This window comes from Zingiber officinale, chromosome 9B, assembly GCF_018446385.1.
Source record: "Zingiber officinale cultivar Zhangliang chromosome 9B, Zo_v1.1, whole genome shotgun sequence".
NCBI classification, from domain to species: Eukaryota; Viridiplantae; Streptophyta; class Magnoliopsida; order Zingiberales; family Zingiberaceae; genus Zingiber; species Zingiber officinale.
Window position 1 is genome coordinate 17,856,963 of NC_056003.1, and position 23,206 is coordinate 17,880,168.

At 38.2% G+C, this 23,206-nt stretch overlaps 2 protein-coding genes and 1 non-coding gene across 3 annotated transcripts; all 3 read right to left on the bottom strand.

Annotated features, from left to right (window-relative positions):
• Positions 1–10,070: 10,070 nt before the first annotated feature.
• Positions 10,071–11,505, bottom strand: LOC122022479 (protein RGF1 INDUCIBLE TRANSCRIPTION FACTOR 1-like). The gene is made up of 3 exons (XM_042580496.1): positions 11,097–11,505; positions 10,695–10,955; positions 10,071–10,575 (listed from the first exon to the last, which is right to left on the bottom strand). Exons 1-3 carry the CDS (start codon positions 11,298–11,300, stop codon positions 10,315–10,317), a joined length of 726 nt encoding a protein of 241 aa, XP_042436430.1. The 5' UTR covers positions 11,301–11,505; the 3' UTR covers positions 10,071–10,314.
• Positions 11,506–13,919: 2,414 nt separating this feature from the next.
• LOC122025002 (rRNA 2'-O-methyltransferase fibrillarin 1-like) lies at positions 13,920–17,569 on the bottom strand. The gene is made up of 7 exons (XM_042583760.1): positions 17,506–17,569; positions 17,106–17,413; positions 16,932–17,027; positions 16,221–16,298; positions 15,944–16,120; positions 14,432–14,500; positions 13,920–14,312 (listed from the first exon to the last, which is right to left on the bottom strand). Exons 1-7 carry the CDS (start codon positions 17,519–17,521, stop codon positions 14,130–14,132), a joined length of 927 nt encoding a protein of 308 aa, XP_042439694.1. The 5' UTR covers positions 17,522–17,569; the 3' UTR covers positions 13,920–14,129.
• Positions 15,527–15,598, bottom strand: LOC122025984. The gene has a single exon (XR_006123972.1). It is a non-coding gene; the product is annotated as a small nucleolar RNA snoR60 (small nucleolar RNA).
• Positions 17,570–23,206: the final 5,637 nt, after the last annotated feature.

Consider the following 23,206-nt stretch of genomic DNA (forward strand, 5'->3'; position numbering starts at 1 on the left):
AAATCAAATCCATCGTCAACTCTATCAACATCGTAGTGGGTCACCCACTAATAAGAGAATTAGTTGACAGGGTAATACAACAAATTGTTGGTGCGGGAAGCATCCGACGATCGAACCCAAGTTTTGATAATGGAAAAGGGATTCAAAGTTAAGATTACTTGTTTTCTAACATGCTTGAATGAGTTTTTAGGAAAGTCCTAATTCTAACTGCGGTTAGGCAGGTGGAAAATCCTAAGGGGTGGTAACCTTAGGTCCTAGGGGTGGTAACCCTAAGTGAAGGAAAATCCTAAGAGGGGGGGGGGGGTAACCTTATGTCCTAAGGGGTGGTAACCCTAGGTGGAGGAAAACCCTAAGGGTCGGCAACCTTAGGTCCTAGGGGTGGTAACCCTAGGTGGAGGAAAATCCTAAGGGGGGGGGGGGGTAACCTTAGGTCCTAGGAGGTGGTAACCTTAGGTGGAGAAAAACCCTAGGGGGCGGTAATCCTAAGTCCTATGGGTGGTAACCCTAGGCGTAAAGTCCAGTCGGTCTGGAGGACCGGACTGGCAACAGGTAAATCTCCTGAGTGGAGTAGGTGAGGGCGCGTTCCCCGCAGAGGGAACAGTAGGCGTCGGGTCGACCTAGGTTTTTCGGTCGGAAATCCAAAGTCAGACCCGGACAGTCTGGAGACTGTCAAATTTATTTCTATATATTATCGTTTGTGTTCTAACTTTGTTTTGCTGGAAACTAATATTTTTATGCAAGGTTAGGACTGACCGGGATCGGTCGATCGAACGTTGGGATTGGTCGACCAAACCCCCAAGCTAGCAGATTAGATTTCCAGAGGTTGGACCGGGCTCGACCAGGGGATCGGTCGACTAGACCTAGGGATCGGTCAACCGAACCTAGGATGGACGTCGACTAGATCATACCGGGTGGACTGAGTCAGAGCAGTTGTTCGGTCGACCGAACCTGGTTATCGGTCGACCAAACCTCGGATAAAAGTTGACTGGATCGAGGAGGAGCGAGCGGATCAGATGAGGTGGAGGTCATCTGATCGGTCGACCGAACCGATGATCGGTCGACCGAACCGGTGATCGGTCGACCGATCCGCCTCGGGTCAAACTTGATCCCGAGCCTTGGGGATCTGGATCAGCTTTTGCAGAGCTATAAAAGGGAGCCTCGGGGTGCAGCTTAAAACAATAACTCGAACAGAAGAACTTGTGATCTTGTACGCTGCTCCGAAAGCTTCAACTAGACTCTGCTACTCCGACAATCGACAACCACTTCATTCATCTTTGTATTTGTCGATATAATCTTTTAAAGTTTAATACTTGTACTTATTCACTTGTAAAAGATTTGCGATATTATAATTGTTGCCCACCGAAAGCGATCAATGATCGCGGGCCTTGGAGTAGGAGTCGCCCTAGGCTTCGAACCAAGTAAATCTTGGAGTCTTCTGTGTGTTTGTTATTTTATCTATTTCCGCTGCGTTACTCGTAAGATTTTCGAAACAAAAAGTGAAAGCCACAAGCGCTATTCACCCCCCTCTAGCGCTTCTCGATCCAACACAAATGACATAATATAGACACTTCACATCTTGCATTCAACATAAGTAGAATCATCATGATGTCACCAACAATACACATGACACACGTGCACACACCACATTGGTATAATCGACATAATCCTCCAATTAATACACACCCAACACACTCATATCACAGGTATAAATCAGCGTGATACCTCCAACAATACATACCGAACCCGCGTGCATAAATCAACGTAGGTATAATCGTCAATACACCTCAAACAACACTCACATAACATATTTACACCTATGCCAAGAGTATAATCAACGTAATACTTTCAACGAATCATAATAGTCACAAGTGTACACACAGAACAAATATAATCAACAAGATACTTCCAAAATACACCAAACATATGTACACATAACATAGATATGAATAATCTACATATTTAACTCAATCAACCTAACATTCCCTATGCTACCTTCTATGTTATCCAACTAGGTACATACAGTCAAAAATTAAAGTCCACATGGAATAGGATACATCGATCCTCTATAGACTGACCCAAACAGACAATGGTATACGACTAATTCAATCTTTTCCATGTCCGTACAAGTCATGTACTCAAATGTACTCTAGATACCTAACTAAGCACAAATAACCCAAAGATTCAAACCTCTAAAAATAGAGTATGACAATCCCCTATTGATCGGACCAACAAAACTAAATCGGTCATCTACTAACTAATCAAGAATACATTAATCCTCCATAAGCAACTAAGGTATATCGATCCACGACTACCCAAATCAACAAGTGTAAATCAGACTTCTACTGACCGATCTAACAAGAGTAAATCAATTATCTATTAATGAAATTAACTTAGATAACATGATATTTTACTGGCTAAGTCAACATGAATATGTAGATACTATCCACTATCCAGCTAATAATAGCAGAGGCTGATATGTGCCTCCATCTCCTAACCAACTAGTAGTAACAGAAGCTAAAACTGCTGGTGGTATGATATGAAAAATCACTAGAGACTATAACCCTTAATCTCTATTAAGGTCGACCAAGATCAGTGGCTAACCCATCACATGTAATATGTGCTACAACAACCAGACATGTACTAAATAAAAAGTGTTAATATATGTCATAACTATCATAGTCAACAATGCATACACTAACAGAAGTATATGATAACAATATACCAACATACCTTTTATAGCTTGGAGATGTCCTGCTGTTGCCTGTTCCCAAAACTCGAAAAAGTTACATTGAGAAAACTAAAACACGAAATCCGAAGCAAAAGAAATAAAACTCGTAAATCGTGCTCTGATACCAATATATTGTCACGCCCCAGAGGAGTCCCTGCCAGGAGAAATTCCGACAGCACCTCCCCTGTACGGGTGACAATCTGAACTATTTCTACAGACACAATATACCTCAGCCACAGGCGGCTGGAATATACACACAACCATGCAGTTTATATGCAACCTACTCGGCTGATACAATAAAAACACAACCACGCAGTTATATGTAAATCTAACAGCCCACTCGGTTGTACCAAAACCAAACACGGTAGAAATATAATGGACAACACATACAAACTAAAAACGAAGACTGCTAGCCGGCTAGGCTTACACCACACAACAAAACAACACTCCAGAAATAAAATCGGAGCACAAAGCTAAATACACTGATATATAAAACAAATAAAACATAAATGGAAACGGTAAGTCTTCTTATGTGTCATGGGAACCGGCAGACAGGATATTCCAAACGACTCCATAAACAACCTGGTACCTGAAAAAAGATAGTGTCCACGGGAGTGAGTTCAACAACTCAGCAGATACCTAGTTGATATGCATAGTAAACTATAACAAATAGTAATAACTATGAAGTACAGTCTCCTGGACAAAAGCTGGAAGATGCACAATAGAAAAGGCTGAAGAGAACTGTACTCACCAGGGTCTCCTATCAGAATAGTCAGGTCGTCAGACCGAGAGTATTATAAATCCTGTATGCATGTCAAACATATGCATCCATCCAAATGCAGCATATAAGTGCAGCAACCACAATCAGTAAATGCATAAATGCGTATGATGCCAATGTCATGGTCACTCCTGACGCTAGTTAGCCATCTCGCACACGATGGTGAGACCGAGTGGGTAGGGCTGTGACAACCGTGCACTCTATCGTCACTGCTCCTGATGAGTGACCGAGTGGACGGGATGCTGTCGGAGTATACCTATTCTCCTACCCCAAATCATAAGTGGGGGAGCGCAATGCTCTCATCTCCCGGTACACGATGATGGGGAGGGATCTCTGACGTGCTACCACGCTGCATCATGCTACCCATGAGTGGACCAACGGAGCACTGACAGAGCAAATCTGACGTGCTACTACGCTGCGTCACGCTACGCATGAGCGGACCAGCGGAGCACCGACAGAGATGAAACTGACGATGTGCTCAACAATAATGGAGCAGACTATCGCGCAGCATGCAATCATGCGAATGGTGCATGACACTAAGCATGGCAAAAATCCTGAATAGCATAGCAATATCCATATATATATATATATATATATATATATATATAATGTGTACCATACGACAATGAACCAAATCAAAGGTACACGGATCAGATAAGGTATAAAAACCTAGATCCTGAACATAATAAACGCAGGGTTGTGTCACTACCCCTATAAGCATATATAATCAGGTAGGTACTATCATGAAGTGCATAATAAGTAAACGAAACAAGCATATAACAGGTATCAGGTAGTGACCAACCAAAGCAAAGACGAACATAATCATTACTAAAGGTTATAACCTACTAAACATATCAACATGACATTATCAAAGATAAGTCAAGGTACCCGCCTCAATATGAATCGAGCTAAACAACCTCTATGTCGAAGTGCTCGTCCCGCATCAAAATCCTGTGTCAAATACATAGATATATTTTTATTTAGCTACAATTCAAACGAAGCGCTAAATAAAAATCCTTAAGAATAATTTAGGGAAAACCCTAAACCATCATCCTCGATCTACCTAAATTAAATCCAACTTATACCTAATTCAATCCATACCCCTAATCAATTTACACATGAACAACTATCTAAAATAATTGAATAAAAAACCATGATCTTTAGCATGTATCAAATGCTCTACACCTTACCTTACTTCTCAACCGCTCCTGTTAATCCACAGGCAAGGAAAGTTACTGCTGGACGAAGTAACTGTTGCTGGAAACCCTCCACACTGCCCGGATCACAAGAAAAATTGAGACTCAACCAAAATATCAATACACCACTACAATTTAACATCAACCTAGCTTCCCTTACCTCAATCCACAACTGTTGTGGCTACTGGAACAACAAAAACGGAACCGCAGTGAAGGGCAAACTAGGGCACGGTTCCTGATTAGAAGAGGGGGTGTTTTGCTGGGGTACTCTGCCATGCGGAGGAGGCTGAAGAAGAAAGGGAATCGCGGGTCGGCGCTGCTCCGTGCGACGATGATCTAGGGCAGAAGCGTCGCAAAGGAAAGGGCGCTCGGCGCTAGGGTTCCTGTGGCCGGCGTTGTCTTAGAAGGGTGAGGGAGTCGCAGGTCGGCCGGGGCTAGGGCAAAGGAAGTCGCGGCGGCGTAGGCTGTGGCGACACAGCGGTGCTAGGGCACGCGAGTTCGGCGGTGCTGGGTCGGCATCGGCGCGCAGAGGAGAAGAGGAAGAGGGATGCGGTGTCGAGTGGCGACGCGATGAAGAAGAGGAAGAGGAGAAGAATCGGGCGGAGGCGACTAGAAAAAGTGAGGAGAAGAAGTGGCCGAGGGACTTGTATACTCAAGGAGGAGGAAACCGCCACGTGCGCGTGCGGTTAGGGCAAAGAGATCACGCGTGAGAGGGCTCGGGTGAGGGCATGGGAGAGGAGAAGAAAATAAAAAGGAAAATGAAACTTTTCCTCGTTAAAACGGGGTAGCCCAACCAGGCTTTCCCGGGACCCAAACTTATCCCCGTAACTGAAGTCATACGGTCTCCGAAAAATTCTAGAAAAATTTCTAAAAATTCCGAAAAATTCCCTAATCATTTTCCGCCATTTTTCGATATTTTACATAAATAATCTTTTTAAATATTTTTTTCTTCTAATTATTAATCAGCTATAAAATTTTAAGAGTTTTTTTTATTGATGATATATATGATTCTACGATCCGACCTCAACCTAACTGATTCTGATCCCAAATAAAAATGATTAATCAAACTGGGTAACATCGAGCCTGAGGTGATCGGCTCGACCTTATGGAAATTTTCCACCGACCACCACGGTAAATTGCGCTCGCAGCGGACAGTTCAGGAGTCCAACATTTTTTAGTTGCGTGCCTCATTTGAAGGAAAAATTTCTATAAATTCATTATAACTGGGACTTGAACCGCGGATGTCTGAATGATAATTTGAATATCCTATCGCTACACCATAGCCACACTGATCCCAAATAGATCCTATATAGGAACGATTCTACAAATTAACTAAAGGGCATCTATCCGTAGTCACTTCTACTCCTCTTGACTTCCGTCTGCCAAGACGTCTTAGACTTCCATACATATGTCAAACTATATTTACACACTTGATACACATGAAATATAACCTCTCCTCAAATTAAGTTATTCTACCAACAAGAATCTCATTGAGCGTCACCATAATGGGTCGACAACAAGTATTGGTGAAATGTAACTAGCAATAAGAATAAAATAATATGAGCGAAAGTGGTTTTTAAAAATAGACAATAGTGACCAAGGGCTTTCCAGGGGGACCGATATAGCTTGTGCAACAAACCCATCTGTGAAGTCGAATTCCTTGGGCGAGGGGGTTGTCGCATCGATGCCATGGACCATAGAGTGGTGACTTTCAATCCTACAATACCTCACCTTTTTTATTTTATTTTATTTTTTATTTTATGGTTGCATTATTCCAAATGCAAAGTCGATGTTACACCGTCAGAATTTATTCATTCTGCAACGGACTAATGTGCCACAAAAAATATTCTACAACGACGACCAGATCGTCTGGATGCAACAGCCATCGCCCTCACACACAGAGACACCAATTATTATGCTTTTGAATGATCTACGTCCCTACACAAAAAGTAAGAATACAGTGTTTCATGAAAAATAGATATATATACTGAATTATAGATAGAAGCCAAATAACTTATATTATGTTTTGTACAGCTTCGATGAAAAAAGAAATTCTAATACTTTAATTGATTAGGCAAGCATTAGTAATTAGAAAGATTTGCATCAAGCATGACAGCTTTGTTAAAATAAATAAATAAATAAATAAAATAAAATGTTGGCATTCACAGTGTTATATTGAAGTTTAGGATTTTGTCCTCATTGTTAATTGGTGAAGTATCACCATCAAAAAGTGACCTCCTTGAATGAGAGTAGGATCTCCCTTCTTCCCCTGAGAAGTTGGCATTATATATATGTATATATGTGCAACAATTGCAAGTGAGTGTCAAGTGCCTACGAGTGTATAGAAGTCGGTGAGTATCGCCATCAAAGTGGCCTCCTTCTTCAATGAGAGTAGAATGTGTTAGCAAAAGTTGATGGTAATTTATAGCACGGGTCGGTATGGTTAAAGTTTCAATCAATAAGAGTGCCCCAAAACCAACACACCATCTGCCAATGTCAAAATCTGAAGTGTTTGTCATAACTCATTTCATTTTCATGATATAACTCATCTCATTTTCTCCAGCCGTTGATTTTAAGGAAAAAGACATAATTAATAGGGCAAAAATTAAAAGGACTCCAAAATTTTACAAATCAGACCCCTCTTTTCCACAATTAAAAAAAAAATTAAATGGACGTTTCTTTCATAATTTTATTCTAAAAATATCCTTAAATCTAGTATTATTATAGAAGCTACCGGCTTTCTTTTATAACATGTAAAAGCTAATTTAAGAGTATAAAAATTACTCATAATTACTACAATGTATATAAATTATTTAATAACTACTACAATGTATTTAAGTACGTAAGATTTATCATTTAGAATCTTTGAACACTAATATATCAAAATACTATTTACCAATTAAAATTATTTAAATTTCATCAAAATCACTCTACTTTAAAACAATTGTTGAAATTATTATATAACGGCTATAATCATAAACTCTAAACTCAATTTAAACATTTTTGTAACAACTATTAGATATGTTTTACACGTTATAACAACTACTCAATTAACACGATAAAAAATTTAAACTCATTTTAAATACATTGTAGTATCTATTTGATAGCGGTGTCGGTGTCGAAGCTATCTGATAACTTCTATAATAATATTGGATACAAAGGTATTTTAAAAATAATATCATAAAAGGAGTGTCTATTTAATTTGATATTTCTTTTAATTTGGAATGTCCTTTTAATTTTTACCCTATTTAATAAACATGGTTGATCCCGTCGGTGATATGATCAAGACCCATTCCGCATGCTCATATCCAACAAACTGCAAAAGCGACACAATTTCTTCTCCATGGAATTCTTTCTCCAATTAAATAATATTAGACTCTCAATCAACTAATAATAAAAAAAGATAAGAAAATGGCCAAAATTTTTAGAAAACATAGTAACACTCATATGTTCATCAAATCTACAATTAAATGATAACTTTACCTGGCACGTGTCCAACAGAAGAAGAAGAAACTTTTATTCTTTGGCACGATAATGCAAAATTAGAAGGCATTCAAAATTTCGATAATGATTTTGAAAAAAAAAAAAATTGTAGGGGACAAAACAAAATTTTCCAAAAGTTTGAATGAAATAATAAAAATGACTGACTGACTGGCTCACTGACTACTACTGACATTCCAGAAGAGGAAAGTTCGTTACATGCCCTGCCTAAATTTCTTACCGCCGTAAAGAGGGGTGAAAGCTTACCTCATTCTTGGGCCCCACCTAGTGGGGCCTCTGAGAAAACCACGTAGAAACTTACTTTTACTGGCAATTGTTTACAACTTTCCACATCAAGACCCCAAACATACGTTAGTTGATGAAATAAACCATCAAACAGACATATCACATCCATGTCACCAAAAAACACCTCGCTCATTTAGATCTCCAACTACAAGATGCTACCAAAAAAAAAAAAAATTACTTATGAATTATCAGAGGAAGGCATTTGAATCCATTTTCTTAATCAATGACAGGTGTGAAAGATGGTGTGTGACAACCACCCACCCAATCATGCAACTGATTCACAGACCTAATCGACTAATCTAGCCATGGATTATCATTTGCAAAGTACTTTAGCACCCACCAAATGATCATGGTCCTCACAAAAGAATCAAGCCCTAAAGTGGTCCTAGACAAGAAGTGCATGCATCATTCCTTCCACAGGGCCAGTTCATGACTCAAACAAAGGCCATTCTTTTCCTAAACAAAAATTAAAGACCCAAAGCCAATGTTTAAGTATCCGTACCAGATCTAATGTTGAGAATTCACACACACACACACACACACTCTCTCTCTCTCTCTCTCTTTTCCTCTCCTTCATTTTAGGGTGTAAAGCGCCCCCACGGGCGGGATCAACCGGTTATGACATGGTATTCTTGCAACATGGGTCGGGAGGTCGAAGGTCTGCGGCAGCAATTGCGATAACATCAATATCTGTCCGTGCTAAACACCTTCGACCGCCATGTCATCGCCGGGCCCGTATTCACCGTGATTTACTCCCTCTCATACTCGTGGGGCAGGGGTGAGGGGGCCGCTGGGCGGCGGGACCCGCCTTTCTTGCAACTTGCAACATTTTAGGGTGTAAAGCAAAACAAGAGTTCAAATAAAGTGTGCAAAGGTTACCCAACCCTATGATTAGGGGCATATAAATAAGGCCAATCCCTTTCCACTCCTAACCCCAATCATCATCCATGTGCTGTGTTTGGCCTACCTGGACCTACTCCCATTTAATGCAATTCCACATCCTCAACACACAAACCGAGTTTGCATCTTGACCAATTGTTTTTACGAGATCAGCCACAATTCACTAGTGTCCTAAGAGCATTGGAAGTACATGCTCGATACATGGGATGGGACCAACAAGTTCTGCCCCTTGATACAAAACGCATCTGTTCCTTTCTAGTAGGAGAGTGATCTTCCACCTAGATAAATTACCCTTTAATTTGTCCACAGCACCGTCTAACCTAGGTCATCTAACTAATGCCTAACTGTTTAAGCACCAAAACTACTGATTATACAACAACTCTGCTCCGAATTGAAGCAAAACAATCCCAGTTAATGCGAACAATGTAGGTAAGACCAGTAATAACACTAGTAATAGATTCAATTGATATATAATCAACAACAAACATCATTAAAGGGTGTAACCAAGATCGAATACCTAGCAATGTAGATATGTAACAGTAACACAAAGCAATGCAATCAAAGATGAATCCTCTACTCTTTAGTTACAGATTAAGCTAGTAAGATTTACAATTTTAGATGTTATCAATATTATTTGCAGGAGGTAAGAGATTTAGAACAATGGCTCATCAATTCAGGCATATTGAGCAATGAAGACCTTATGAATTCTTAAATGATGCACTTATTACATTGTGAAGAATAATGGAATCAAATTTATTCCCAGCTTAAATTCTACTTCATCCCCTTCTCTTCTCTCTGTTGGTGTTCTTGTAATATGGTATTCTTAGCTTGGGAATATTGAAAGTTGATTAAAGGACTCGTTTTTGTGTGTTTTAATGATAATAATAATGTTACCTTTCTGTACTTTACAAGAGGAAGCGGGTTAATTAGGAGGCGAAAGGGGCGCGGTGGGGGATGCCCTTTCGCCTCCTCGAGGTGGCCGGCGGCGGCGGAGGGGGTGCAGGGCCACGGGTGTCGTGCGTTGTTCCTTCTCGCGATCCGCCGCCCCACCTCCCTCTCCTCCCGCCCTTGCTCTCTTCCGCCGCCGCCGTTGTCGATGACTCCCCGCCGCCGCCGCCGCCTTCGGCCGCCTCGTCGCCGGGGGTGAGCAAGAAGGTCGCGTCTCCGTTCCGCTTTATCCCCACCAACTACATTAGTTTTCCCGACGACCGGGAGGTCGATAGATTCGGATCGATTAGGTCGCTAGGGCGAATCGATGACGATGTGATGCGAGAAGGGAAGGAGGAACAGGGGCAGTTGAACTAACCTTGCATCCGAGGGAGCAAAACCGGAAGGGATCGAGGAGGGAGCGGGCACAGATCTCACATATGTGAGGGGACGAGGCGGAAGAGGAGGCGCCGCCGCCGCCGCCGCTGCCGCCCCCCCGCCCGCCACCGCGCGGCTGCGGGCGCTCGTTGAGGAACAACACCCTCGCGCTGTTGATGACGTATGTCTGAACGCCGCTGATGTCCAATTCCTTCTGGATCTCTGCTACCCGCACCACGTCGTGGTACGACGACCGCCGTATCTGCAGCCGGCAACCCAAAAACCCCCTTATCACCACCGACATTGCACAAAACGAAAGAAAAAAAAATAAAGGGACAAAGAGGGAGGGGGAAGAATCAAATCTAGGGCTAGGATGAGGAGGAAGCACAATACGGCGACCGACCTGGATGACACGGTGGCCGGAGTGGCGATCGGAGCGGCAATAAAAGCAGAAGGAGGAAGCGGAACCGCCGCAATCAAGGCAGAACATGTTGCACTCGCTGCGGGGCGCGTCGGGGTGGACAGGGCAAGCGGCAAAGAAACGGGTGGAGAGCAGGGGCTCCAGCCACGGCGGCACCAGCGACGCCGCCACCCGCCTCATCATCATCGCCGCGCCGCCAGCTCGATGCGGCAGCCGCCGTTCAATGCCGCTTCCGCGAGACGGCGGCTGAGCTCCACCAGCGACCGTAACCGAAATGGTGTGCCGGGGGAGAAAAAGGGGCAAAAAAAGGAAAGAGAAAGAGAGAGAGACTTTTGAACTCAGCAACGCAAGCGAGATGCAACGAACCGAAGCAACGGGAACGGCGAGCTCTCTAACATATTAAACCGAGGCACTGATCAAAATCAACGGCTGTATCGCGCCAAGAGTTGACGAGGACGACCCACGGCCGTCCGATTCCTCTGTTCTCTCCGCCACCGCTTCCTAAGCGCAAGGTTAAGGTTGGGAAATCCTAGACGAGAATCCGCTGCCCGTAAACAAACACCAGACGTCGACCTTTCGTGCCTTATTACTCGACACGTCTATCCCTGACGCAATTATACTCGAGTGCGTAGGACGCAACATGGAGGCGATCCTGGACCTGCACCACGTGGCGTGACGTATTGCTACGGGCGGCGTGGAGCGAAGGGTCGTCCCGTTGCATTGCGTGAGCGCGCGCGCGCGCGCGTGTGCGTGCCGCCGTCAATTCTGATTCTCCCGCTAGCCTCGACCATTTTGACTCCGCCGTCGTCAACGGAGCACAAAAATTACCCACGTAAAATTATTATTATTATTATTTATTTATTTTAATAAAATTAATTGATAGTGTATGCAAAATAAAATTTATATTTTTAAAAAGAAAAAGAAAAATGAAAATTAGAGTGATTAGTGGGAAGGATGATGGAGAATAATAAATGAGTTGGATTAATGTGGTGCAGCTGGACCTGGGTGGCCCTGCATTGCTGTATCTGATAGCCCTACTCCATCTAATTTATATTCTAATTCATTGCCTAACCATGTGCTTATGGAATATATATAACGCCATTCATTTTATTTCCAACTTATTTTCCTTTAACATTTTCAAAATATTCAAGGACCATTTTTTTCATTTTTACTAAATACTCATTTTTTAAATTACCTAATCTAACTGTTTTTATATAAAAAAAATAAAAACTTTGTTTTATTTCTATTAAAAATGAAACTCTGCAAGGAGCGCAATGGACATAAGAAAGGGTGGCACATCCCTTTCATTATTTTTCTTTTAATAAAATGTATAACTTTTTAGTATTTATAAAAAAAAAATTGGGAGCAATATATCTTAAGATTTGTTCGATAATTATGTTTTATTAGAGATATTAATGATACCATTTGTTGTTTGATCGAGACTATTGCAATGTTCATCCTATTTTGTGAACCAACACCTCGCTAAAAGTCTTAATTGATGAATCATATCAACCCCAAAAGATCTCGTGAGCTAGGGAGAAAGTGTGGTCCATGGGATAGGCGTGCACATGGCTCATGCGAAGGTAACATGGTGGCGCGACGAGTACGTAATGGGTTGATCGGGTTTAGTTCTTTACTAGAATAAGCAAAGTAGTTAGCTTTGAAGGGAAGAAGGACAAGGTGTAAATGTGGATGTTTGGTTTAATTTTGGGAATTAACTTTGTTCTACAAAAACAGGCGTGAAGTGTGATTGCCAACGCAAGAGTTATAGTTGAGGAGTAGATGAAAAGAAAAGAAATTGTAGTTTAATATGAAATAAAAAACCACTTGATTTTTGAAAAATAATTGATGATAAATTGAGATTTGACGAGTTTAAAAGAATAATAATAAAATTATTTACCTTACAATTTTTAAAATATATTATTATTTTTTGTTAATATTAATTTACCCATATATATTAATTGTTTGGCTATCTTGCCTAACTTGTTCAAAATTAATTAAATTATTCAACATGTTCATAAATTTCAAATCTCTATATTCAACTTCATTTATGTCATTATCATTTTCTATATCAGTCCCTACAAATACATTTTTTTAAGATGCATGCATAATCGTTTTACCATACTACAACAAAGTAGTATTTTCTTATTATTATTTTTAAAATAACATAAATAATTAAAACATTACTTGACAACAAGAATAATAAATAAAAATAAACATTACTTGACAAAATTAGCCAAGCAAATTGCCTCTATACTTGGAAATAGTGACTTAAAAGAGAAGCTAACAACTTCCCTACAGTTGAGTGCTCCTCAAGGAGTAAAATAATTCAAATAAGAATGCAAATGGTCAAGAAATAAGGATTGATTTATTTTAATTGAAATTCATTTAAAAAAAATAAAATGTAAGTTTTAGAACCATGTCTAAAATAAGATTAGCAAAGAATGATATATCCATGTTGGCATCTCATTTTCATGTTATGTGGTATGTTGCTTGAATCCATAGAAAAATAATGGCATTAAAATTGGACCAGAAACCTAACAATCACAATGACTAATCTTCTCTCTCACTTGGGGTGAGCAAACCCTACAATCATGGAATGGTGAGCAATCGACTCTTTGTTTTGTCGCTAGCTCTAGTGATATTCTTTAGCTATTATGGGCTCATAGTTATACTCAAATAAGAAATATTTTAGCTAACTTACTCTTCATGCCGTGCAAGTTTGGTGGAGAAAAGTGAAAAGTTTTGTTGGTGGCCATTCTCAAGTCCTAATCAATTATATATAGAAACAAAACATCCCAACCATACTCTGGACCCCACTTTTCAATTGATCTTCAAATTCTAATGGCATCAACCATACTTAACATCCAAATACTTCCTAGATAGTAGCTACTACAATCCAAATGTTTACTCAGCATCCAGAAGAGAACAAGCTGAGGCTTGAACAGAAACCAAACATGATTAAGGTACAAAGAGATAGATAGCACTCATTTGGAGCAATTGCAAGAGTAATCCTCAGCTTTCAGTGGCTAGTTTCTGCTTCTTTGGCATGCGGTAGCTGCCGACAACACAGGCATGATCTCTTTCAAATGGTTCCAATGTGACTTGCTCAGACGGTTTGAATTGTTCAGCCTGCAATTTCTTCACTTCTTGGGCAAAAACAGCCTCAGCAGGAACCGTGGAGTCGATGCAGTTGGCCTATAATACAATGCAAACAGAAGGCTTAACATGAGCATTGAATAGTTATAATACATTTCCATAAGACCAAAATGATCATAGTATGGAAAGCATAAAGACGAAAGTAAAATCAAGAGTACCTTAATTGAAATTACAAAATGTCCACCGTTCTTCAAGAAATAAGAAGCATTCAGAGCTAAGATACGTGCCTGCAGGAACACTAAAGATAATGAAAATTTGCAAGAACACGTGTATGGATGGTAATATTGCAATTAAGAATGGTAATACATTCAGCTCTCACTAGTTTTTTTTCCTTAACAATAAATTGATCAGATTCCCTGACAATTCACTTAGTTACATAGAATGACAAAGAACTATAGGACCATTAAAGAAGTAATAGATCCTAGCTCTTGTTAATTATGTTAATTTCTTATAAAATTAACATAATGAAGTTGAAAATTAGCATAGTAATTTTGCCAATGAGTTTGTTGTAACCAAAATGGACAACTGATATATTAATTCCGAATGGTGTTAATTTACAAATGATATTTAAGCTAACTAAACAGATAAGATATAAAGAACCCAAGAAAACTTTGACATGGAGGAAAATAAGTTTATAAGCATCATGATTCATATAAGAAATGCTTATAAGCATCAATTGAAATTGAAATAAATCTTAAAAAACAGAAAGGAAAAAAAGGTTCATAGTTAAAATTCAATCTTAAATTGAAGTTGAACAGTGCAATTGTTACAAAATTTGATCAAAAGTAATGACAGAGCCCTAACGTGAAAGATATATTCAAGAAGGATAGCAATCACTTCAACTGAAACCAAAATCATTTTATCAATGCATCAATGAAAACCAGCATGCAAAAAATGAGACCACTATATTAATCTGTTAGTAAAAAATGAATATGTTAAAAAACACTAGTGCTAAGATCCTTACCTGATCAGGCCCAGCACACATCAACCATGCCAACCAACTCCATTATGGGAATTACAAGAGTATGTTTTTTAGCCATATTAAAGAGATCTCTACCACCGTGTGAAATTTTCACACGCAAGAGAAAAGAAAGAAATAGCATAGGAAGATTTTACAAAACAAAAGGAAAATAACTTAAAATATCAAGATACATAAAATCTAATAATGATATAATGTTAAAGATTTAAAGTGATATTTGTTAATATTGCAAATATTTATAGTAAGCTAAATTCCCTTTGCGGAAATGCCTATGTGCATCAGAGACTCGATTCTGCATCATCCATGATGTCCTGAAGGGGAATCCGAGTAACTTCATCATATGCATCAAAATTCATAATCAAAGTTGAAATAAAATCTTTAAAAACGAAAAATTAAATATCAAAGTACATACAAACAAAAAACTTCCAATGAACATTGTGGATAGGGTGACATGTTGAAATTTTATAGCAGTTAGTAACTTCAAGAAGGATATCAATAGCTTCAACAAAGTTGAAATCATTTTATTCATATATCATCAAAGAAACACAAAAAAGAATAATATATGTTGCGCAAAAAAGAATAATGGCTGAATTCCAATAAAAAAATCTAGTTAATACATAAAACTACAAATCATAATAAAAAAGTTGTATCAATGCAATGGAATGCTAAACACTAGTGCTAAAATCATTACCTGATCAGGCTGAGCCACATCTGAAAAGACAACATCAACCATGCCAACTAACATCCTATATCTAGCCGGATGTCTAGCATCCTCTATTATGGGAATTACATTGGTATGCTTTTTCGCCATGTTTACAAGATCTCTACCACTTCTATGTGAAAATTCCACCGCATACACAACTCCTGTCTGTGAACAGGCATTGTAATGAGAAAAACATTTTGAGTTGGAGTTTATATAATCAAATTAGCACTAGAAAACAAAATATTCAGCAGGTAGACAGACTTACAGGTCCAACAATGTCAGAAACATGAGACACCGTGGTCCCTGATGCAGCACCAAGATAAAGTACACGAGTTCCAGGAGCCTAAATACAAAACATAAAATTAGTGTCAATAGAATAAACCATAGAACATAATATAGAACAATAAAGAAAACACCATGTGAAAAATCAGGTTCCATCTTGGGTTTGACAAACAGTCAAGAATGAATAATGAGATGGTCATAATCAAGTATTCCAGACTGCACCTAGATACATAACACATAATAAACCAACATGATAAGCAATCATAAAAGGAAAAAATTATTAATCGAACTAGATGTTTTACAAAGCACAAACGAAATTTTTTAAGAAATATACAAGACTTCTCTGAGATGACTGCTTACTAGTAGAGCTCAACACCTTGCTCAAGTTTTAACAGGGCATATCAGAAATTCAAAACTCAAAGCAAAAAAAAACCCAACAAAGAGAGACAAACAAGAAATCAGAGGACATAAATAATCGAGCCATTATAGTTAAACCACCAGAAAGAGAACAGCAAAAAGAACTTTTTTTAATGTCAAGTACACAGCCTATAGTATCTTTTTGCTTAACAATAAGCAGAGGGAAAAACGAGAACGTAGTTACTAACATAAACTTACTATAAGACCATCTAACTGCACCTTAATCAAAGATGAATGACTAGAAATCCAGTTACTCGAGTAATCATGGGCAACTTACAATCCAAATGTTGTCCACGCCACCAAGTATAGCAGCTGCAAGTTTTGATCGGAAAGGATTCCATATCCTGTACTCAACTTTAGTCCCATCTTCATTCTAGAATGCAGTAAAGTTTAAATTTCACTACTAAAGAAAACACAACGACAACAAGAAATGTGAAGACAGATGAACAACCTGAACAGAAACTCGCTTCTCTCCATAAACAGATTCACCAGGTACCATGTTCTTCGTGCAGAGTGCGTCTTCCTTCCCCTTAGCCACGAAAACTCCGTCGTGCCTGTGTGGCTGGACGACGACCTTACTCCCGCCCTTCATCCCCCCACCGCGGCCTCCCCCGCGTCCTCTTCCTCCCCTACCTCCTCGTCCGCCGCCACGGCCCCTTGCACCCCCACGGCCTTCACCACCACCGCCTCGACCTCCCATACCTCTCCCCCTGCCTCTCCCTCCACCTCCATCGCTCCGGCCCCTGAAGCTACCACCGCCTGACAAAAATCATCCAAACTTTGAAAAAAAATAATGGTAAAACAAAAGATGATTGCTTTAGCTATCACTAGGATGGCAGGGAGATTCAGACCTCTTGGAGGTCTCATGTCGGCGGCTAAGAAATCGGCAACAAGGAGGAACAAGGTGATGCAAAGAATACCCAGGACTGATGGTATATATAGAGACGGCAGCTTAGGGTTTTGGGTTTTGGCGATGGACCAAAAAAGTGTGAGCAGGCAGCGCTATTGAATCGTGGCCGTTGGTTGTGATCTGGTCCCAAAACAAGAACGAGCCAAATCCATATTCCATAATTGTCATGTTCTATTGGTGCGTTTAATTATAAGTTATACATAATAATTTTATTTATTTATTTATTTATTTAAGATTATCAATAAAAAATTTATTTAATTTAGATAATCGATAATTTCTAAATAATGATGTATGATTAACACGTCAATAAAAAATACATATAATTCAGAATCAGAAAATTTTAAAAGATAATTTGAGTGAAACATTCTCTAAGGATGCGTTTGGTTGGGAGTATCCATGATAACTTTGATTATCCATTTAAAATTATCAACGAAAACTTAGACGAGATCCTCTGATCCGTACTTTGCCGACCAAAGGATGAACTAAAGGATGATTGATTGATTTGGATGAACCCCATTTGTTAAACAGGTAAGGTCTATCTAAATTAACTAATCAATATAGTGGTTCATCTTCTGGACCACACTTTCGATCCAGAGGATTTGCTCTCACGAAAACTTTATTTGATTTAGTTAATCGATGATTTTCGAGTAATGTTCTATATTCGACACGTCAGTAAAAGGAACATGTAATCTGGAATCAGAAAATCTTATAAAACTAATATTTTTCTTGATTATAGGGTTAATATTTTTTTTACCAAAAATATTCTCTAATAAAAGAAAAAACGTGAAAAAAAAGCAAAAACACACAATAAATAAATAACAAAAAAATGTAAAAAAAATTAAAAACCGTAAAAAAAGAGAACAAAAAGTAAAAAATATAAAAAAAAACGCAAAAATGAAAAAAAATGAAAAAGAAAAAAGAAACATAAAAAAGAAAAAAAAAACATAACAAAGAAAAAGTACAAAAATACATAAAAAAGAAAAACATAAAGTTTAAATAATAATAATAATAATAATAATATATTATTAGTTTTGTAACTGAGGGTAATATAATAAAATATTAAACTACGTTATTCATTAAAATCTCCAAACAAATAAGTTTTTGTCGTATTATCTAGGTTGAATCAAATAATATTTGTTTACATTTTATTCCCCATAATCTTGGTTATGTGATTACCTAGTAATCACATAATCAAAGTTATAAATGATAACTTGAACCAAACACACCCTAAAAATTATCATACATCATTCAACATTATCATCTAGATCATCTAGTTTACTATACTCAAATGTATATTAGTATATCAAATTTTATAATTATTGTCAGTAAGTTGGAGATGTCTACACGTAGGGCATCTTTTGATGCAAGGTTTATAAGAAATTTATAAAATAAAAAAAAGTTGAATAAAAACTCTTAAATCATTATATAGGTGAGGTTTGAGATTTATAGTTCAAGAATAGTAGTAAAAATTCAAATATGCTCTTTTATCTCAAAATTGATATAATATGTATGGAATCATACAACTGTATAATATGAATTTGATCACAAAAGACTCATTTAAAGCTCTAACCATTAAAAATGCTTTAATAACTTTTTATATTATTGATATGATATATTGGAATTATAAAAAAAGTTCATTTAGAGTTCTAACAATTGGAGATGCCCTTAAAGCATCCATAGTAGATTCAGAGGCCCCATGACCTACGTAACCATGGAGCTGCTCCTTCATTTTTTTTAATATTAAAATATTTTTTTAGTTTGTTTTTAAAAGGAGATATTGAGAGGTTTTTTACAGTGAAATCCATAAAGGAGTTGTTGAGAGGTTTTTTGACAGTGGAGAGATGTGTAGGGTTTTTTTTTATCACGCCTTGGATGTATACTTGTCTGACAGAATGAACGGTACATTCTAATGACAATGTACGATACAACATAGTATTAGTCCACAACACGGACATAAATACACACCGAGAGATAAAATATAGCGATAACCATATAGAGGGATTTACACAATCCCCTCGCAACCTATAAAACACAAATGACTAGTATGACTTACACAACAAGTATAAGTCTGAATAAAAGGACATCACAAGGCTAAAATCCACAAACGAAATAAAATGTAAATATATACAATAAGATAATGGAGAAAACACGATCTCGAGTGTGATATAGGACTGACAACGAAGATCTCTAAGCGACATAAACATCCTCTATCTACTAACTTGGAAGGTCAAAGAAAAACAATGGGTAGTGAGTACAAAATACTCAGCGAGTATAAGAAGATAATGCATGATACTAACATATAAAGAAATCAAATAATACAGTACTTACTACAAAAGTAAGAGTGTCACTGTAATCGTCTATTAGTCAAACCATAAACAATATCATAACCCTCTAACCTACTCAACTAGGTGTAACCCATAAATTGAGAGTACATATTGAACATCCAAACCTACACGAACAAATATATAAGTGGAATACAACAAGCTTATATCAAGTCCTAATTAGCATAACATGCTAACACAAATGAGTCTCGTGGACAGTCAGGGTATATAAATACTTACTGTTCGCAAGAGAACGCTCTACCATGGATGGTCTCATAGGCAGACAAGATGAGGTAGCTATCTAGCTCTTCAGCCACTGCTGCGGGAGAATGCTTTACCACGGATAGTCCTGTGGCAGTCAGGGTATGTAAATAATCACTGTCTATGGGAGAACGCTCTACCACTAATAGTTTTGTGGGCAGACGGGGCATGTAAACAGTCACTGACTGTGGGAGAATGCTCTACCACGGATGATCTCGTGGACAAACAAGATATATAACGTGACTATCTAGCTATAGACTATGGTGAACACGCTATCATAGATGGTCATGTGGACAGTCATATGCATCATGAGTATTGATGACTTTCTCAACCATGAATGGAAGACAATGGTCGAAATGGTATATTAACTGTCGTTGATGACTCTCTCAACCATGAATGAGAGACAATGGTCGATAGATTATACTAACGATCACTGACGACCCTCTTCATCGGGAATAAGAGACAACGATCTTCGGGACATAACAATGTAATGCTGAACAAAAAGTGAATAATCACATCCAATATAAGGCCTCTATAGCTACGACTCGATCTAACCTTACTAGCATATAGACATAAGCCTAAATAACAAATCAAGGTCTAGTAGGATACTTGATATCCTAAACTACGGTATGTTAGCACTGATACACTAGCATGGATAAGTATTAAGTCAGTAACCTAGTTCAATATTTTACAATTATACTATGGTATAATATCGCTAGCATAATAGTACAAGTACAAATGACCATAAATAGCATGGATAACGAGACTGCATGGATATTAAAATAGACTAAAACAAGTACAAGTAGGAAAGGCCAACTCAAGGAACAAATGGAGTGGAGTAAGGTAAGCAAATAAGTGCTACCTAATCAATATATATATAAGCCGATATGATCATGCACTAAGATCAAAGATCTAAAGAAAATAAGTAGGAACTACACACGTCAAATCTAGGTTGTGTCAAATAACTCCCATGACAAGATACTCGTCTCAATTTAGGTTCTTGCATCAAAATGCACAATTTAACTTACTATATATGTAACAACTAGCTAATCTCAATCCCAAACTAATTAGGGAAATACCAAATGGAATCATCATTAATTAACTTTAATTAATAATTAACTTCAATCTATCCCAACTCCTTATTTAGATTCGATCTTACCCATCATTAACCTTATATAAAACAATTTGTAATTCATTTAAAAATTAGCTTAATTCACAACCCATTTGTTCTTAATAGTTGTCTAGATTAATATCAAATGATTCATTAATCAAACTATCATTTACTCCATCTACTAATAATATTCTATAGATCCAATAATTCTATACTACCTCAATTTAAATCATACGTTTATTCATTGTTTAAATCTAATCAGTAATACATTCAGTTTTGGTTAGCACGCGAAGTACCCAAATGTAGTTTTAAGTCCATTCATTAACTGTTCAACTTATCCATGCTAAATCCATGACCAAAGATGAACATCATTACCCTACTGCTACTTTGATGGTGATCCACAATGTCTGGTAGCAGGTCACAGATGAAGAGAGATATTGGCGAGGGTTCTTCGAATAGTGGTGATCTTGCTATGGCAGCAAGAACAATTGCTTGGTTGAATCAAGGAAGAAAACGACAATAGGATAAAAGAAATTCGTCGGTGTCTTACTCGTGGCTGGCGCAAGTGAGAGGTAGTGGAAGATGGCTAGCTCGACACATGCAAAGGAACCATAGCACACAGAGAGATAAGTGCTCTCTCAATGACCGACATCATCGACGTGGATGGCGATGTCAACATTTGGCGACAACACTCGTGAAAAGGGTAGAAGTGATGGTTCAGTGCAAGGAGGCTGTGAAGGCGATCGAGTTATGTTGGGGCTCAGAGGGTAGGGCGACGACAGCGGTTGTTTGGCGCAAGCAAGCTAAGAGAGAGTTTGCCGCCACTCTAGTCATCGTTGTGCCTGGCGCTGGTGACTAGGAGCTGCACCAGAGACGTTCGGCTCTTCATAGTGGTTGGTGTTGATACCTAGAGACTAGTGGCGCATGTGAGAGGGGCGACGCACATAGTGACAGCATGAGGAGTTCGGGAGAGAAACGTAATGTTCATCCCTTTTCGTTTTCCATTTTATACTTTATTTAATTAATTAACTAATGATTTAATTTAATTAAATCTTTAATTAATCAATCTCCTCCCTTAATAATTTCATACAACCTATTTTTACTTCAAAAAATATTCTAAATATTCCCAATAATTTCTATAAGGTTATTTCTCAAATAGTAATTATTATTTTATTATTATTTATCATCGTATCTTATATTTTTAATTTTGACATGACACTGATGCGACATCAAATGAGCTCATGGATAGCTTCCATGACTATGAATGCTCTTACACTATTCAAGATTTCAAGTGACAGAAAAGGGAATAGACTTCACTCCCTGGATACTTCATTTGTTGGAGTAATAAAGGTGAAGTCTGTCATGAACTGCTCGAAGTTGAGATGATAGTTACGTATCTCGAACTATAAACATTATGTTACAACGCTTCAACCCTTAACCCGGTGATGTTTAACGATAGTCTTCTTTTTGTTCTTCTCAACAAGATGGAGACTATAACTCTCTTCTTTCTTAAATACCATTCTCTTATTTTTACCCTTACTTTATCTTTTCTCTCATACTTCACACAAGAAGTATAAATTTATAGGAGAACATAAGAATATGGATAGTCATTCCATTAGGAGAGTTACTAACATTTACTTATGTTAGTGGAATTATTTATAATAATAGAGTCATGAAATGAAGTTACCAACATTCACTTATGTTAGTGGAGTCATGAGATAAAGTTACTAACATTCACTTATGTTAGTAAAGTCATTTATATTAGTGGAGTTATGAGATAACCCCATTATCTCATTCGAATGTCCTATAGTGGCATACGTTACTAACACCATATGAATGCCCCATAGTGGTAGAGTCATCAATTTGGGTTGAGCCCGTTGGGTTGGCCCGCCCCGCCATATAATTTAAGCGGGTTGAGTTAGAATTTGATCAACCTAAGCCTGCTGTAG

Coding starts and splice junctions, on each gene's coding strand:
- LOC122022479 (XM_042580496.1), bottom strand. CDS start 11,300: ATGATGATGAGGCGGGTGGCGGCGTCGCTGGTGCCGCCGTGGCTGGAG. Junction 10,956..11,096: donor CCGGCCACCGTGTCATCCAG/GTCGGTCGCCGT, acceptor TGCCGGCTGCAG/ATACGGCGGTCGTCGTACCA. Junction 10,576..10,694: donor TTTGCTCCCTCGGATGCAAG/GTTAGTTCAACT, acceptor AAACTAATGTAG/TTGGTGGGGATAAAGCGGAA.
- LOC122025002 (XM_042583760.1), bottom strand. Junction 16,299..16,931: donor GCGTGGACAACATTTGGATT/GTAAGTTGCCCA, acceptor TTTTGTATTTAG/GCTCCTGGAACTCGTGTACT. Junction 16,121..16,220: donor TTTCTGACATTGTTGGACCT/GTAAGTCTGTCT, acceptor GCCTGTTCACAG/ACAGGAGTTGTGTATGCGGT.